Source organism: Serinus canaria, chromosome 9 (assembly GCF_022539315.1).
Source record: "Serinus canaria isolate serCan28SL12 chromosome 9, serCan2020, whole genome shotgun sequence".
NCBI lineage: Eukaryota > Metazoa > Chordata > Aves > Passeriformes > Fringillidae > Serinus > Serinus canaria.
The window spans coordinates 9597094-9612877 of record NC_066323.1 but is presented as its reverse complement, the minus strand read 5'-3'; the positions used below and the strand labels follow the sequence as shown (position 1 = coordinate 9612877).

Sequence of the window (15784 nt, the reverse complement as noted above, 5' to 3'; positions counted from 1 at the left end):
TTTGCCCTGGCTAATGGGAGCCAGACCCCTGGCACATCAGGGATTCTCATTCCCATGGAGTGGGTGAGTGCCCCAAGACAAGCCTGATTAAGAGAGAATGTTAGCTTGCAGCCGTGCCTGGGTGACTAGCTCAGACAGGTGCAAAGAGAAAATGAGCATCGACCTCTCTAAATTCTGAAGAGCAGCTTTGAGGAAGAGCAGCTTGCATATGTCACAGAGAGGCCTGGGAACCACAACAGATGCTGCCACCTCCCAGCTCAGCCCTGCACTGCAAGAGCCGTTTTTTGCCTGCCCACGCACTTGCCATCACAAGTCAACAAACTCCTGGATGCCAAACTCTTTATTCACCCGCATGGCCATATCTGACTCCCACCTGGGGAGAGAGGGATACAGGGATAGATTACCCCTCATGCAGAGGAGGAAAATGCCTGGAGACAGGCAGGAGACCAGCTGCCTGCTTCCCAGGGGTTTCTGAATAGCAGTACCTAGGGCAGCCTCTGCTCCAAGCAAGAAGCTTGCAAGAAGCCTTGGGCTCCCATGAGCAGCATCTCACAGGATTCACTCCAGCTCTGACCTCCAGCACTTTCTTCAACAGTCATGCTTTGATAGCTGGCTCAGACCTAGGGCAGGGAAGCAGCATGGCCCCTCCAGAGAGCACAGGGTGGAGGTAGAATACCGAGGCATACTGTAAGTCACCTTTGGGACAGACCTGCTGGCATCACTGCTCTGCCTCAGCCCATTCTCCCTGCCCAGAGTGAAGAGGCAGCACATGGAGGACAGCAGGGAGCTTCCTCATCCTGTGATACCCACCCCATGGCCACAATAACACTGTGGCCAGGACTGTTCAATATCGACTCCAGCAGCAGCATCTCTGTTGCTTTAGTCCTGATACGCTGGATTTTCCCAGAGTGAAGGGGCTGGGGCAGCCTGCTCATGCCCATACCCTGGTGAGGAGGGACCCTGACCCTCAGCAGGGCTGTGATGGCAGCTGTCGAGTCCTGTCCTCCAGGTGTTTCTTGCCACGCTCCGGTGTGACAGGTTTCTCTTCAGGGAAGATGATGGTGGCGTATTCAGTCTGCTCAATTGGCTGAGTCCTGGGGGGCACCGGGCTGCGCTGGTCCCACTGAAACTCCAGCACGCCATAGTCCACAGTGGATACGAACACCATGGGGGGCTTCTCTTCCTTCTGCAAGGAACCCCATCGTGGTGGTTCAGCATCCAGAGGTACCCACCATCCCCAGCACAAGCCTGTTCTCACAGCAGGTGCCAAAATCAGCTCTGAAGCACCATGGGAGAGTGAGAGTGGGACACAGCAAAAAGATGCACAGACCTGGGGTAGAACATGCACAGAGGAACCGCATCATGAGCCTTGGGGTCTCAGCTCTCTGCCTCTGCAGGCAGGCTGGACTCTCTGCTTGCCTGGCCATGGAAGGCAGGGCTGTGCTAGGAGCCCCCTTCTCACCTCTCCATCAGGCTCCAAGGTGGCATGATGTGCAGGAGAAGAGCCTAGGGCCAAGTTTGCTCAGCCCAGAGAGGAGAGAGCAAAAGGCAACCTACTCACTGTCTTCAGCCACCTTATGAATGGGGTTGGAGAGAAGATGGAAACATATCCCTCCTAGAGGTGCCTGGCTAAAGAGAGAGGAAAACAGGTACCAGCTGCAGCAAAATAAATTTTATCTTGATGTATTGGAGGGAAACATCCTCCCATTCTCTACAGCAAGACAATCCACTGTCAAAGAGAAGCCTGCTTTGAAGAAGAACTGGATTAGAGAGTCACATCCTATCATGGGTAGTTTTATTTTGATTTTGTGATGGGGCTGTGCTGCTGCAGGTGCAGAAAAGCAGTTGTAGCTGTGCAGAAAAGATCAAGCAGCAGCAGAGAAGACAGGAGAAGTGAGATGCTTGCGAAGAACTGATAAAGGAAGGCCCAGCACCCTCCTTGCCCCAGCAATGCCACAGTGCTCTCCTGCAACACAGCAGGGTGACAAAGGTGGAAAACTCACCACTGGCATGTTTTCACTCGGTGGTTTCTGCACATCTGCAAAGTAACACACTTGGTTAGAGGAGATTTGTGTGCCATGGAAGCTGGCCCAGCCCCACCAAAGAGCACTGGACATCACAATCTTTTAACCACGCATCCTCCTTGTCCACAGGGTCTAACACCCTGAGCATTACAAGGACAAGTGAGACACCAGCCCACAGTCTAGGGTTTAATTTGGGATTGGTGGAGTGCAGCAGAACTCTCTGTGAGTCCTGGGATGCCTGTGGCGTTTCTGAGGTGATGCCCTATGCTGCAGCAGGGTGAGGTGCACCAAAGGTACCTGGGCAAGGTGCATGGGAGGGATTCAAGTGCACCATTAAGGCACAACACTAATGAGGGGTGTAAAGCCACTGCACATGGTCTGGGGGCTCTACAAAGGGCAAGCAGAGCTCAAAGCACCCCTCTCCTCCCAGCATCTGTCCCACAGAGGTATGCCACAGCTGAGTTTAGCACATTGAACTAGCCCACCTACACCAGGCAGCTGCAGACATCTGGCTGACCCCAGGTCCCAAACTGGGTTTGCGTGGCCTCCAGGGGAATCATACCTCCTCTCCTGTATGTGAAGGTGAGGTAGCCAAAGATCAGCAGCACAACCACTCCAGTCAGCAGGAGGATGCCCAGGAGCATGGCCTTGATGTGCTCTGAGGGGTTGCCTTCCTCCATCTCTGGCTCATCAGTAGCATTCACCTGAGGGGCTGCTGCAATAGGCATTCAAAAAAGGGGGAACAAACCAGCAGGTCAGGAGCGTAGCGTGGCCTCTACAGTCCTTGTGAAAGGCAGCAGGGGAACATGGGGCTGTCCTCAGAAAGGGCTCAGTGCCAGGTAGGCTGTCATGGTCCCATTTGTCCTCCAGGGTGCAAAAGAGACAGGACAGGGCAGGGCTGTGCTCTCCTGACCCATGTCAGGTCCTCTGCCAGCAGGTTACTGCCTGCCTTAACCCCTGGTGCTACATCAGGCTTGGGACCCATCCCCATCAGCTCAGCCCCCAGACTGACCTGTGACTATCAGTTGGGCCCTCTTGCTCTCCATCACTTTATCGGGCTCATAGAAGGTGATCAATCCACAGTAGTAGGAGCCTGAGTCATTCTGGTGGAGGTTCAGGATCTCAATCTCAAAGACAGGAGTGTGGTTGATGAGCCGGTACTTCTCTGTCTCTGTCATGGGCTTGTATCGGCTGATCTCAGCCATTTTTTGGGCTTGGCTGTGGTTGGTCTCCTTGTACCAATTGAGGCTGTACTCTGAACCAGAGTCATTCTCCATGGAGATATTGCAGAAGAAAGTGGCTTTGTCACCTTCAGGGAGAATTAACACTGCTGGGAAGATGGTCACTGTTTGGGAGAGAGGATACAAGAAGCAGACATGGTTACAGCAGGCACAGGTCTCAGAAACAGCCATACCCCCGTGTGGGAGCCAGGGATGCAAGCCCAGTCAACATCATCGCTCTGAGACATGGGCAGGTACATCAGTCTGTGTCTCTCCCATTCCAAATGTATGCCTGCTGGCTGGAGAGGGACTCTCAGAGGTACCAACTGTACTGTGAAATGGTTTCAACAGACCAGACTGTGCTCTGGGCGACCTAAAATTAGCACTGAACACCTGTACTGGGGAAAACAGACTTTGGGGGTTGTATTATTTTTAAATATGTGCTGTATGTTCATGTCTGAGTCATCATCTCTCCAGCTGAGGTTGACTCTGAAAGTGAGCAGAAGGACAGAGTCCCAGGCTGGGGCAGCATCCTGTGGTGCAGCCCATCACATGCCTGGCTGCCTGCTGGGATGCTCTGGCTCTCTCCACTACACACTTCTGGGAGTTCAGAGCAGGCAGGGGCTGCCCTTGGCACAGTATTTGCCATCTCCAGCCTGAGACCACCTGACAGGGCAGAACAATCTGGAGCTTACAGAGCCATCCCTTTCCAGGGGCCTGTCGTCTCCTTATGTGTGCGTGGGCAGCCACGTCCTGGGGTTCCAGCTGGGCTTGCCAGGCTGCTCCCAACACAGAATCCAGCCAGCCACAGCCACAGGCTCCTCTGCTTTAGCACCAGCCCTGCTGCTTCACCTCATTTCCCTGCCCATTATCCCGGTGGGTTCATCCATCCTGTGTGGTGGGAGCGCTGCAAACACAACGTCCTGCTTCAGGCCAGGCACACAATGTCCTGCTTCAGCCAGTCCCACACAGCAGAACAGCTGTTCTAATTAATTTCTGTTCAGAACAATGAAAAGTGGGAAGAAGCATTTTTCACATGGGTCACCCAACCAAGATATTCAAACCACCATGGCTTTGAAAAGTCTTTGTCAAAGGAAATTTGCCTTCCCTTTTCAGAAATCACCACTGAAAGCAGCCCCAGGGCTTGCACACAGAGTCAGAAAGTCCCTCCTGACGCTCCAGCTCTGGCCTGAAGCCACAGGACCATAACCTCAGCATCACCAACCAGAAAAGGAACCTGGAAATTCTGTGAATAAATACAAGAGCAGATGGAAAACTGGGCTGAGAAATGAGGGTTGAGACTAAACAGGAGGAGGGAAGGAGAGAAGTGCCTCAGTTCCCACAGACAGCACTGGCTGTGGCAGTGTCCACAACAAGAGATGGAATTTCTGCCTTGGTTTGGATTTCTTGTGTTTAACAGGAAATGTTTGGCAGGTTCAGGGCTTTATTTCCTACTAGTGCTGCTGCCAACAACGAATGAAGCGTTCAGAGGACTTCTGAAAGTAGATGTTGGGTTTACATGTTTTCCTGTATCTCCCCAGCTCCAGAGGTAACATCTGCTCCAAGGGACACCCAGCCCTCTGCCCACCCTCAAGGCAAAAAATACATGAATCCACCAAAGAAACAGTGAGGTGGAAGGAAAGGGAGACACAGCTTCATCAGAGCTCTCACTCATCCTGCCCAGACTCACACCTTCTCTTCAACCTCTCCTTCTCCCACAAAGTTCACCCAGAGAAAGGATCCTGGATCCTACAGGATCAAGTCCAAACCAGGAGCTGCACCTCAAGGGCACAGACTGAAGCCACGAGAGCTAGAAAGAAAACCCCACACCCTACTGCCAAACCCATAAGCTCAACACTCAACTCCAACCACCGTCATTGTGTCACAATATAGCTCTGGTGTCCTGTCCCCTTCTCCATCCTTTAATCCCATTTCTGTCCCAAGAATCCCCAAGCCCTTGGCTTCAGCTGCACATACCCAAAATCTTTGGGGTTTCTGCTTTCTTGATGCCAGAGCTAATTTTTAACTACAAAGCTCCCAGCCCTTAGACATTTTCCACCAGCATCAAACGACATGGCCATGCCAGTGAGCCCGCCACACTCCTGTACCTACCCTGGCGGCAGCAGGTCAGCATCGGCCCACAGCAGAGCAGGACGGCACAGAGGTCAACCAGGGCCACCTCCACACTGCCCCACGACTTCTTTGAGGCCCCTGGAGCCATGCTGAGCCGCTGTGTCCCCTGCCCAGGCAGGCGGGAGGTGCTGTGCCGTGTGCGCTGTGCCGCTCCCGGCTCTCTCCGTGCTTCCTTCCCGCAGCGGCAGCCTGTTCTCTGTCGTACACAGCGAGGGCTGGGTGGAAATGAAACGTACCCACCTCTGCCCCGAGGGAAACCCGGGCTGCCTCCCGCCCCCAGCTTCCTACCCACAGAAGCAAGGATCAGCTGAGCCAGACCTGGCCCCTTCCCCTCCCTGCGCGCTCCCGGCACGTTCCCATGCAGGTACCCAGCTGCCAAGCAGTGGGGACAGACACCTCTGAGCCAGCACCTTCTGGGGAAAGCTTCCAGGGATGGAGGAGGCAGGGGCCACAAGGGACTTGTCCCCAGCTCTGAGCCTGGCCCATAAGTAAAAGTCATCTTGGGTTCCCAGGCATCCACAGGTGTTCCCACTGGGTGCCCAAGGCAGTGTGGTTGTGGGACATATGGCACTGGGTAGACAGGGTCTGGGAAGCCATGGGACACCTACTGTAGTCTGCTCCCACCGGGAAGGGATGGATGGGAGATGAGGAGGGGGAGGAGGACAAGTTTTGCCTCCTTAGGTGTTTTTCTTCTCATAATTGAAGAGAGCAAGGGCAGGTGCCCAGGGTGCTGTTATTGGGGCAGAAGACTTCTGTAATTTTTTGCCATCCGTGCTCCCCTCTCACCACACTGACTAATACTGGCATAGGAAATAACCAGCGGTGAAAGCACGCTCCTTCACTTCTCTAAAACACAGCCCTGGTGCCCCGCAATTTTGGAAAGTGTCAGGGGAAAATCAGTAACTGAAAATTAATAAGAAGGATGTGATTATAATGATGACTTCATTATTTTTGCCAAGTTTCCACAAGCAAGCTGTGGGGCTGGGCTTGCTCACTTCTCACTTTCAAACATGTCCTTGGCAGGTGAGTGGGCTGGGGCAGCCACTGCTAATTTCATAGAATCATGAAATCATAGAATCATTAAAATTGGAGAAGACCTCTAGGACCATCAGGTTCAGCCAAAAAACACCATACCAGAAGGATGGCCAAGGAGGGGGTTTTAAGCCAGGGCAGAGAGGGCACACCCTGGGAGGGTGGCTCATTCCAGCCTGTTTTGGTCCTCTTTTCCAGTCTCCTCCTGACCTTTGCAGCATCACTCCTTTCTCATGAGCTGCTGGCACTGCTTGAGCTGCAGAGCCAGGCTGGGTGCTGTGACCACCTTGTCAGCTCTCTATGCCATCTGGCCAGAAGCCACCATGCTGCCTGGATGGGTGGCAAAGGGAGTGCTCTCCATCATGTACAAGGGTGCATGTGGGTTTTGACTTGGACATCACCTTTCCTTCATAATTTCCTGGATTCCCACTAAAAAAGTCCTGACTAAACTAAACTAAACTGAACTGAACTCCAGGAAAAAGGAAACTGACAGCAAGGACGCTTTTCCACCTTGGGGCTTTATGTCCCCAAACGGTGACACCAGGCACTTGAGCCAGGTGTGGGGAGGCTTGTTTGGCACTTGCCACATGTTTTGGTTTCTAGAGGTGGAAGATGTGATGGGTATCACCATCAACATCACAACTCAGCAAGCCAGGGATAGGCAGGAAAAACTGGCTCACCCTCCCCACCCCATGCAGCAGCAGCTGAGGGCTGATTAGAATCATAGCACAAATTGCTCAAACTTTCCAATGCACACTTGCAATCGGTATAAACTGGTACCCAGGCGGGGAGGCTGCCGTGTCCACAAGAAACCAACAACGGCAAGATGCCTTTTTCTCTGAAACAAAAGCCATGGTGATGAAAAGAATAAAAGAAAAGATCAAGCTGCTAGGAAGCTGCTGTGGAGGAAAGTGAGGTGAGCAGCAGTGCCAGCCTCAGGAGTCAGCATTTCAAAGGAGCACGGCCCCAGCCCTACAGCAGCCCTGGGGCTTCAGGCAGACTTTGAACCTTGCCTGCACCCTGTCAGACCAGCACAGCTCACCCTGGCTCCTCCACCAGGTTCTCAGCATGAAGGAAAACAGCCTGGCTCCAACCATGATGCAGCTCCTTGCTCATGCTGGTAAGTCTGCTCCATCCCAGTAGGGTAGATGGTACATCTTGGAGTTTGCTGACATGATCATAAAAAGGTCCTTTGGTGCTTAAAAAAATATAAATTCTTTCTGTGAGTTGGAGCATAGCAAATTGCATAGGACAGTCCTTTTCTATTTGGCCACCAACAAATGAAAATGAAGTCTAAAAAGTAAAGACAAGCAGAAATAAGTGAGAAGACTGTTCTTTAAAATTAAGAAACAGCAACTTCAGCAAGCACATGTCACACCAGTTCATCAGAGCACAAATGTCATAGTTTTTCTCTCGCCAGAAGCTGCTGAGTTCCATGAACACAGCTGAGACCCAGAGGACAACCTGGTCTTCTTCAGCCATCACTGCTGGGGGGAAACAGCTGTCACCTAAGCACTTACCTCAAAGGGTAGAGTCAGCCCCAAAGTAGTCTAAAAGCATATGGGGTATTTAAGGAGCACTGAAAAATTGGAAGAAGAAAAAGAAAGCTGTGATCAAACATCTCTGATGGAGCTGACTGAAGCCCAGAGCTGCATGACCTTGAAGTCCAGGGAAAGCATGGCTTCCCAGGTGAAAGAGGAAACACAAACTGCCACAAAAGATGCTGGAGAAGCCCACACGTTCCAAAGATCTTTCCCCCAATGGTTTAACTGAATTCACATCTGTGGGTCTGACCCAGGCGGAGCAGAGTGGCTGGGGTGAGAGGAGGAAACGGTTAATAGTGTTTGCAAATAAACAGTCTTGAGGTCTTTCAGATACTTCTCAGAAATTATGAAGGTCTCTGCAAACGATTTGCATGAGCAGCAACATCTGACCCTGTGGGGACAGGCAGCGTCCTGTGGTTGTGAGTAAGCAGCGGTAAGCAGTGAGTAAGTACAGGGATGGAACAGACACAAAACTGTTCCTTTAACAAGCAGAAACCTGCAGGGCCTGGGCAGAGCAATGGTAACTGTGATGGGAAGGTGCCACACGGGTATGGCAAGGGACCAATGTCACCTCCAGCATGGCAATGAGTGCTCCTGCTGGTAGGCAGAGCTGACACCCAGCCCAGTGGCACTAAGGACTCTGACGGTCCATCTCTAGCAAGAGGTGCTAGCAAAGTCTCTGGAAATTAGGAGCTGCTGCTGCTCAGGGTCTCAGCAACCCATCCATGCTCAGAGAAGGTCAGGGCAGGATCTGGCACCAGTTGGGATATGCCTGTGCATCCCAAGCAAAACTCTGGCAGTGGTACCCCTTTCCTCCTGGGGCAGCCTCACACCTCCCATACCCGAGGGGCACCTCCAGGCACACCTAGCCCTGTCACAGCTCATGGCCCCCTCCAGACTCTCGTCTGTGGCAGTAGCATCACTCCACAGCAGCACTGGCTGTGCCTTCACAGTGTTTCCATTCGGAGCTGGGTGAGGCACACAGGGACCTTTCTCAGCTGTGTCATCCGCTGCACGTGGGAAGCACAATCGATCGCAAAGATCGCTGCTTCGAGATAACCTGCAGAGGAAATAGAATGTCAGCTTCTCAGCAGGGGCTGCAGCACATGCAGCCTTCCCTGTGACACGCAGCAGCTATGGGCAGGGAAAAGGGCACAAGGGGTAGGATTTGAGGGAGCAAGAATTTTAGGCCTTTATGGAGGATTTAAGAAGTTGCTGGAGGAAAGAAAAAGGCTGGGGTCTTCTCCCTGATGTCTGGGATGTGTTGTACAGAGGCAGGAAGGCAGCCCTCCAAGCCCTGGGCAAGGCTGAGGGAAGGGGCTCTGGCTGCTGGCTTGTTTGTGGCAGAAGGGGGGCACTGGGGAAGCACCCAGTGAGGCCAGGCTGTCTTACTCCACTCCCTCCCCATCATACCTCCAGCCACACCCCAGGCAGCAACCTCTTCAAACCCTTTACTTACAGAATCACGGAATGAATCAGGTTGGGGAAGACCTCTGAGATCGTCACATCCAACCTATGACTCAACACCACCATGACAACTACAGCATGGCACTGAGTGCCACATCCAGTCTTTCCTTAAACACCTCCAGGGACAGCGACTCCACCACCTCGCTAGGCAGTCCATTCCAGTATTAATCACCCTTTATATGATTAAGAAATTCCTCCTAATGTCCAACCTAAACCTCCCCTGGAACAGCTGTGCCCTCTCATCCTGTTGCTGGTTGTCTGGAAGAAGGGGCTGACCCCCACCTGGCTACACCCTCCTTTCAGGGAGTTGTAGAGAGTGATAAGGTCCCTCCCGAGCCTCCTAAACGCCACCAGCTCCCTCAGCTGCTCCTCACAGGACTTATGCCTCAGACCCTTTCCCAGCTCCACCGCCCTTCTCTGGACTTGCTCCAGCACCTCAGCGTCTTCTACAAGCCATTGCCAAATTTTACAGTTATTACAGTTATGAAAATAGCCTGCAATTATTTAACACTTATTTACCACTACTTCATTGTACAAGTCTTATTACAAAAAAAAACATTTCTTTCTCTTTCTTTCTTTCTCTTTCTTTCTCTTTCTTTTCTTTCTTTTCTTTAATTTCTTTCTTTTCGTTTTCTTTTTCTTTTTCTCTTTTTCTTTTTTTTTTTTCTGATACAAAGGGACACCGCAGCTGCAGAGCGGCCCAGCACAGAGCTCGGTAGGGCAGAGCCGTACGCAGCCGTTCCCCGGGGCGGTGCGGCGGTGACGCGCGGGGCGGGCGGCGGAAGCGGCGGGAGCGGGAGCGGCCGCGGTTGTCCCGGTAACCAACGCCGGGGCCTGCGGGGCCATGGGCGAGCTGGGCCCGGAGGAAGGGCCCGAGAACACGTACAGCCTGCGGCCCGACCTCCAGCACCGGTGAGGGGCCAGCGCGGCGGGCGACTTTGGACTGGGGAGCGTGGGCCCCAATGGGAATGTCGGGAGGGCATCCCTGGGCATGAGGGGCCGGCGTGAGGCAGTGCAGTGATGGGAATGGGGAGCACCGAGGGCCTGGGGGGCACCGGGCTCCCAGACCAGCTTCCACACCCACTTGAGTGGGGGATGCTGCTGGAGGGGAACTTCCAGTGGGGCTGGTTTCACCCCTGTTGATCCGTGTTTGGCTTTTGGCAATATCTCCATTTTAGCGAGGCTTTTTTTCCCTGTGGTTTGTCATTTTTCTCTAATACACGAAAGCTACATTTTCCCAGGTGGCATTGTGTATGTTTCTACACATTGTGTGTGAACTTTCTGGGCTTTCTGTTGCACTTCTCTTTTTCTTTTTTTTTTTTTTTCTTGTTGCCATGATAGGTTTAAGTCATCCACAGTAAAAGAATGCATCCGTGCAATACTGAAGGAGAAGCTGGCCAATGTACAGTACATCCCAGAAGAAATGCCTGAGCTTACAAAGTCTTTATCAGACACAATAAAAGACAGACTGAAAGGTAAGGAGGTCCGCTGGGGATGTAATTTCTTTTCTTGCCATGGCCTCTCCCTTTTGACAAGATCCCTCTTTCTTTCTTTATTCTTGAAACATATTCCTTCCCCATTGACTGACTCAAGTCTGCTGGTATGAAGCAATCTGTCCTATCTATGTGCATTCCTTGCCTGCAGAACTGGAGATCTAATTCAAGCAGACAAGATTTGTTTTCGTATAGCTTGGCAACTGTGTGATGTCAAATGTGGAGGGACTGCAGGGGGAAAGAAGCTGCATTAAAGAGAAGAAAGAAGTGATGTTTCATTGTTTCGTGATTCCATTCCTGCTCTTTTTCTGCTGGGAGTTAGATCAGAGCTGGAATAGCAGTGAGATCAGAACAAGGCTCAGGGGGCACAGGGAAGGGGGAGAGAGGAGCAGTCAGCCAAGGAGGGGTGTGACTACATCCTTACAGCTCTGGAAAAAGGTTGTGCTGCTGCACAGGATGCCCTCCAGCATTTTTGAGTTCAAGAAGAAAAGTGCAGGCACCAGCAGGTGTTTCCTGAGTTTTGTGCCGGAATAAGTATTTGGATGTGTGTGCTGGCATGGACATTTTTTCTCCTGTTCTTCCTGGGGACACGCTGGTGCTCCACCTGCTGGGCTGGCCTGACGTGGTGGCACAGTCCCGCGGTCACCCTCGGCAGGAGCCGTGGATTTGTGCTTCTCCCAGAATTACACATCTGCTTTAAAGCCAGCAGCAACAGCTGTAGTCTCTGCACGTGTTCACGCTGAGAACTGGGCTTCAGTAATGTGTAACCACAGTGGCAGCAGCCTGAAGCTAGGCTGGCCCGGGGTGGCCACTCTTATCAGCTGGCATCTCTGATAAGCATTGACGAGTTGGATGTTAGCAGAGCCAGCGAGCTGTGTTCAGTCCTCCGGTGGAAATAGGATGTTGGAGTCGTCCCGGGACACTGCTTTGTTGAAGACAGGCATTGGGATCTATATTTGATTTCAAACATGTCTGTTCTGATTTGGCTTCTGGAACATTGCCATGGCCTGATTAGATCTGGCCTGTGCCCCAGAGGTACTTTTCACTGTTGTGAAACAATAGCACATCTCTGAAGACACAAAAATAACGCAGCTATTATGTGGCCTTTTATACCACTGAAGAGCAAAGGAAACACCTGTGTGGCAGAAGAATCTCACAATACCTTTGCATCAAAACAGTTTTAAAATAAGACAGTTGTTTTCAAATTGCATTTTGTCCACCAGCAGCCTTATTAATGTTCTTTCCATGTGACCAGTTCTTGAAAGTTGTCAAAGCAGAATGCTGACACATAGTGTGGCTGCTCATGGGTGTCCTGTGCATTTAGATGCATCTTTTCATGGATGCCACCTACCCTGTTCACCCTTCATCTCCAACAAAACCATGGTACTCATACTAAGGAAAATGAAGCATTGCAAGGCAGTCTGTCCACTTGGCTACTTGCATAGGCTTGTACAGCCACTTGCTTTGTAGTCAGAAATCTCTAGCTTTCAGGGTCGTGTCTTGGGCTCATATTTTTAAAAAGTTATTGCTCTCACTATTATTTTTTTTCTCTCCAGAGGAGGGATTTGACAGGTACAAGATGGTGGTGCAGGTTGTCATTGGAGAGCAGAGAGGAGAAGGAGTGAAGTAAGTTTTGCATCTTCTCACTGTATTTCTAGCATGTTTTCTGGGTTTAGGTGTGTTTTTTTTTCTTTGGAAGCTGCTTCCAACTTCCCTTGCTACAAAGATCAGTCTGCAGATGATGAAGTGTAAATCACTTTCTTTTCTCTTTAGTGGCAACTTTAGTGCTTAGGTTGTGACTGGTTGACTTAGCCAGTGATAATTGTCTCTTTAGTGGTTCTTAGCAAGCTGAAATGCTGAAAATCATTTTTGAAGAGTGTGGTAGGAGCATTTTGTGTTGTGTTCATGATGAATTAGGGTACATCCCCCATCCATTCCTAAGGCCCTGCTGGAGCACAAAAGCCATGGTAAAGCACTTCTGTCTTAAGCCAGAAAGCTTCCATAAGCATTTAATTTACATTTTCCAGAAGTTTCAATTTCTATAATCCCACTGCAATACTGCCATGGGAACCAAGCCTAGATTCCCATGTGGGTGCTGAGCACTTGCAGTCAGCTCCAGATGCCTGCAGTCAGATGAAAGAATTCCTCTTGGCTGTAGTAGTGGGCTGTAGCTTTCCATTACTCGTGGGTAGGTAGAAGACAAAAAGGGAACAGCTCACAAGGTTGATGCCCTTTATCTGCTGGGCTTATCTTTATTATTGTGCCTGGTACTCCAGCAGAAGATAAGTGCAACAGAGAGGTAATCAGATCTGCTGCCTCCCTGTTCTGGAGGTCAGAGAGGAATACCTGTACCTGCTGCTCAGGCTTTTGTCAGGAATGTCTGTCTGCAGGCAGGCTGCTCCACAAGCACCGTGCCAAGGTGAACAGTTCAGTGTTCAGGTGGTCTGATCAGAACTGTGAAATCCAGCCACACAGGCTGACAGAGCAGTTGGGGAAATTTTCCAGTTTGCAACAGACAGAAGGCAAGATTGAAACACAATCACTGACATCCTTAATGCAAAATACACCTTAGTACAGTCATTCATACATTATGGGACTGTGCCCCAAAGGAATCCTGTCAGCTGAGGCTCACTGGGGCAGGCAGGGAGTGGGAGCCTTGCAGCAGAGAAAAGGGAATGTCAGTGCCTTTAGACAAGGCAGCATCAAGGTCTCTCATGCACTATCCTGTTATGGTCTGGTTGTTTGTGCTCAGGATAAGGCTTGGGTGTAAAAGTCCATCAGGATAGTCATGGAGCAGCGGGTGTAGATACAAAAAGACTTGAAGAGGTCATGGTCTTGTAGCGTGGCATCTGCCAAGGAATACGATAGCTCCCTATAAATAAATTGGGAGTATGTACCATGAGGGTGCAGGAGGTGAAGGACAAGAACAAATAAGCTAAATTAGCCACTGATATGCATAAGCCAGAAGTCAAGGATTCTTAAGCACCATATCAATGAGGTTTCAAGCCCTGCTGCATGGTGAAGGTGGCAGGGTTGAGAGCTAATGAGTTTGAAAGTGGAGCACATACAGAGGGGATTACAGCATGTGGTCGAATTCATGGGATTCAGGAGCATACTTCGCAATTCCATTACCTTGAAAGCAAACTCAGTTTGGTTTTCAAGGGAAGTATCTGTGATCACTTAGGTCATTACACATGAACTCTGGGTAATGTCCCTGTCTGGCTCCTTTGTCTAGCATGGCTGCACGATGTTTCTGGGACGCTGACACTGACAGCTGTGCTCACGACGTGTTCATGAACGTAAGTAGGGACTGGATTCTCATGGGAAGTGCAAGGCTACTTGCTTTTGTATGAGAGGCAGAGTAAATAAATAATATTAAATATGGAGCAGAAAAGAAACAACTACTAGAAGGAAGAAACAAGATTATTGAAACAGCCTGATTTACATCCTTGTTCACAAAACATATTTAGCTATAACAGCCAACATAGTGAAAGTTCTCCCCTGAGTAGGTGACACAGTACAGTACAAAAGTCATTGTAGTCACACCATTTTATTGGTGGGGAGAGAAAGCACAAGAGACAAAGTCTTTTCTTACATACTTTGCTGAACTGCAGTCATGGAACATGGCTGAAATCCAGGACTGAGTCAAAGTCAAGGTTTTACATAATTATTATTTTATTTTAAACTGACACCTAGATACCTGTGGGTGTGAGGATGGAGGAAATTGAGTCACTTCTGGCATTCAGATGCACTGACTTGCGTTATACCACAAGTGAGGTGAATAAGAAACTTAAATAAAAGACAGAAAATTGCTATATATTACTATACAGTTATGTTCTGGTCTAAATGTTCCCTGAGGTTTGCCTGTTCCTCTAGATTAGCAAAAACCTTGCCTTAACTAACACAGAGCTTTCTCTGTTTTCCCCAGGACAGCCTGTTTTGTGTGGTGGCTGCATTTGGCTGCTTCTACTATTGAAGGTGACAAACATTGCACAGAAAGATGGACATTGGGGAGAATGCTTTGGAGTACTTTTTATTTAAGTGCACAAAAGCACCATATTCTTCCTTTAGTACATAACACAATTAACTGCTCTATGAAGCATGTCCTACACCTGTTCTACACACTATAACATTCCTTCTTCCTTGTGGATATTTATATAGCTTTAGGCACAATATTAATATTATTATTATTATTATGTCCTTTATTTAAATGGCCCTTTGTTTTTTATATAGTGTTGGTTTTGTCCTAAAAGTGTATTGCCAATAGCCATTGCTTTTCAGGCAAACTCAACTTCTGTCTCAAAAGGGTTCTGTTACTTTTATTTTTATTTCTATGAAATTAATGAAATATTTATAAGAAAAAAACATAATAAATCTATGTATTTCATATTTCTTGTCTTGTGGCATTTTCTTCCACTCTACAAGATGCACTATCCTGGATAGCTTGTTTGCATTTCTTAGGTGAGCATTTTGACAGTTCTTTGTAAATTAATCCATAAAGCTGATCTCTGATTCTGGTTATCCAGATTTGTTCCTATGACTCCCACAACAACTGGGCTGTGAATCCCAGCTGTGTCACACGAGATGGTATTAATTGATGGAAAGTCGAGGTATTTAGGACATTAGGTCAGGTCAGCAGCCCACACACCCCGTGACTGCCAGAACTCCTCCCTGCAGTAAGTGCTCCTTGGTTTGGTGCAGTTTGGCACCTGTGGATGCTGTGAGTGATCATTGCTCTTCACACTCTTCAGCAAATACTCCAATGATTTCCCAATCTCTCTCTAATTGTTTTGGAATATTAGGGTGGATGTTTGGAGACCAACTTTGCTAGGACTCCAGCCTCGGAAAGGCTGCAGTAGATCTGCAGAAGA

General features: G+C 49.7%; 2 protein-coding genes across 3 annotated transcripts; one reads left to right on the top strand and one right to left on the bottom strand.

The window, feature by feature from the left end:
* Positions 1-336: 336 nt before the first annotated feature.
* Positions 337-5628, bottom strand: PDCD1 (programmed cell death 1). Its single transcript, XM_009089441.4, has 5 exons — positions 5357-5628; positions 3037-3369; positions 2587-2739; positions 2004-2038; positions 337-1186 (listed from the first exon to the last, which is right to left on the bottom strand). The coding sequence occupies exons 1-5, from the start codon at positions 5463-5465 to the stop codon at positions 968-970; spliced, it is 849 nt and encodes a 282-aa protein (XP_009087689.4). The 5' UTR covers positions 5466-5628; the 3' UTR covers positions 337-967.
* A 4541-nt stretch (positions 5629-10169) lies between these two features.
* DYNLT2B (dynein light chain Tctex-type 2B) lies at positions 10170-15288 on the top strand. 2 transcript variants are annotated; one of them, XM_009089132.4, is made up of 5 exons: positions 10170-10332; positions 10762-10895; positions 12470-12539; positions 14149-14212; positions 14842-15275. In XM_009089132.4, the coding sequence occupies exons 1-5, from the start codon at positions 10265-10267 to the stop codon at positions 14887-14889; spliced, it is 384 nt and encodes a 127-aa protein (XP_009087380.2). In that variant the 5' UTR covers positions 10170-10264; the 3' UTR covers positions 14890-15275. The 2 variants fall into 2 exon arrangements, with proteins under 2 accessions (XP_009087380.2, XP_050834130.1); XM_050978173.1 differs by lacking the exon at positions 14149-14212 and having other exon boundaries at positions 14842-15288.
* Positions 15289-15784: the final 496 nt, after the last annotated feature.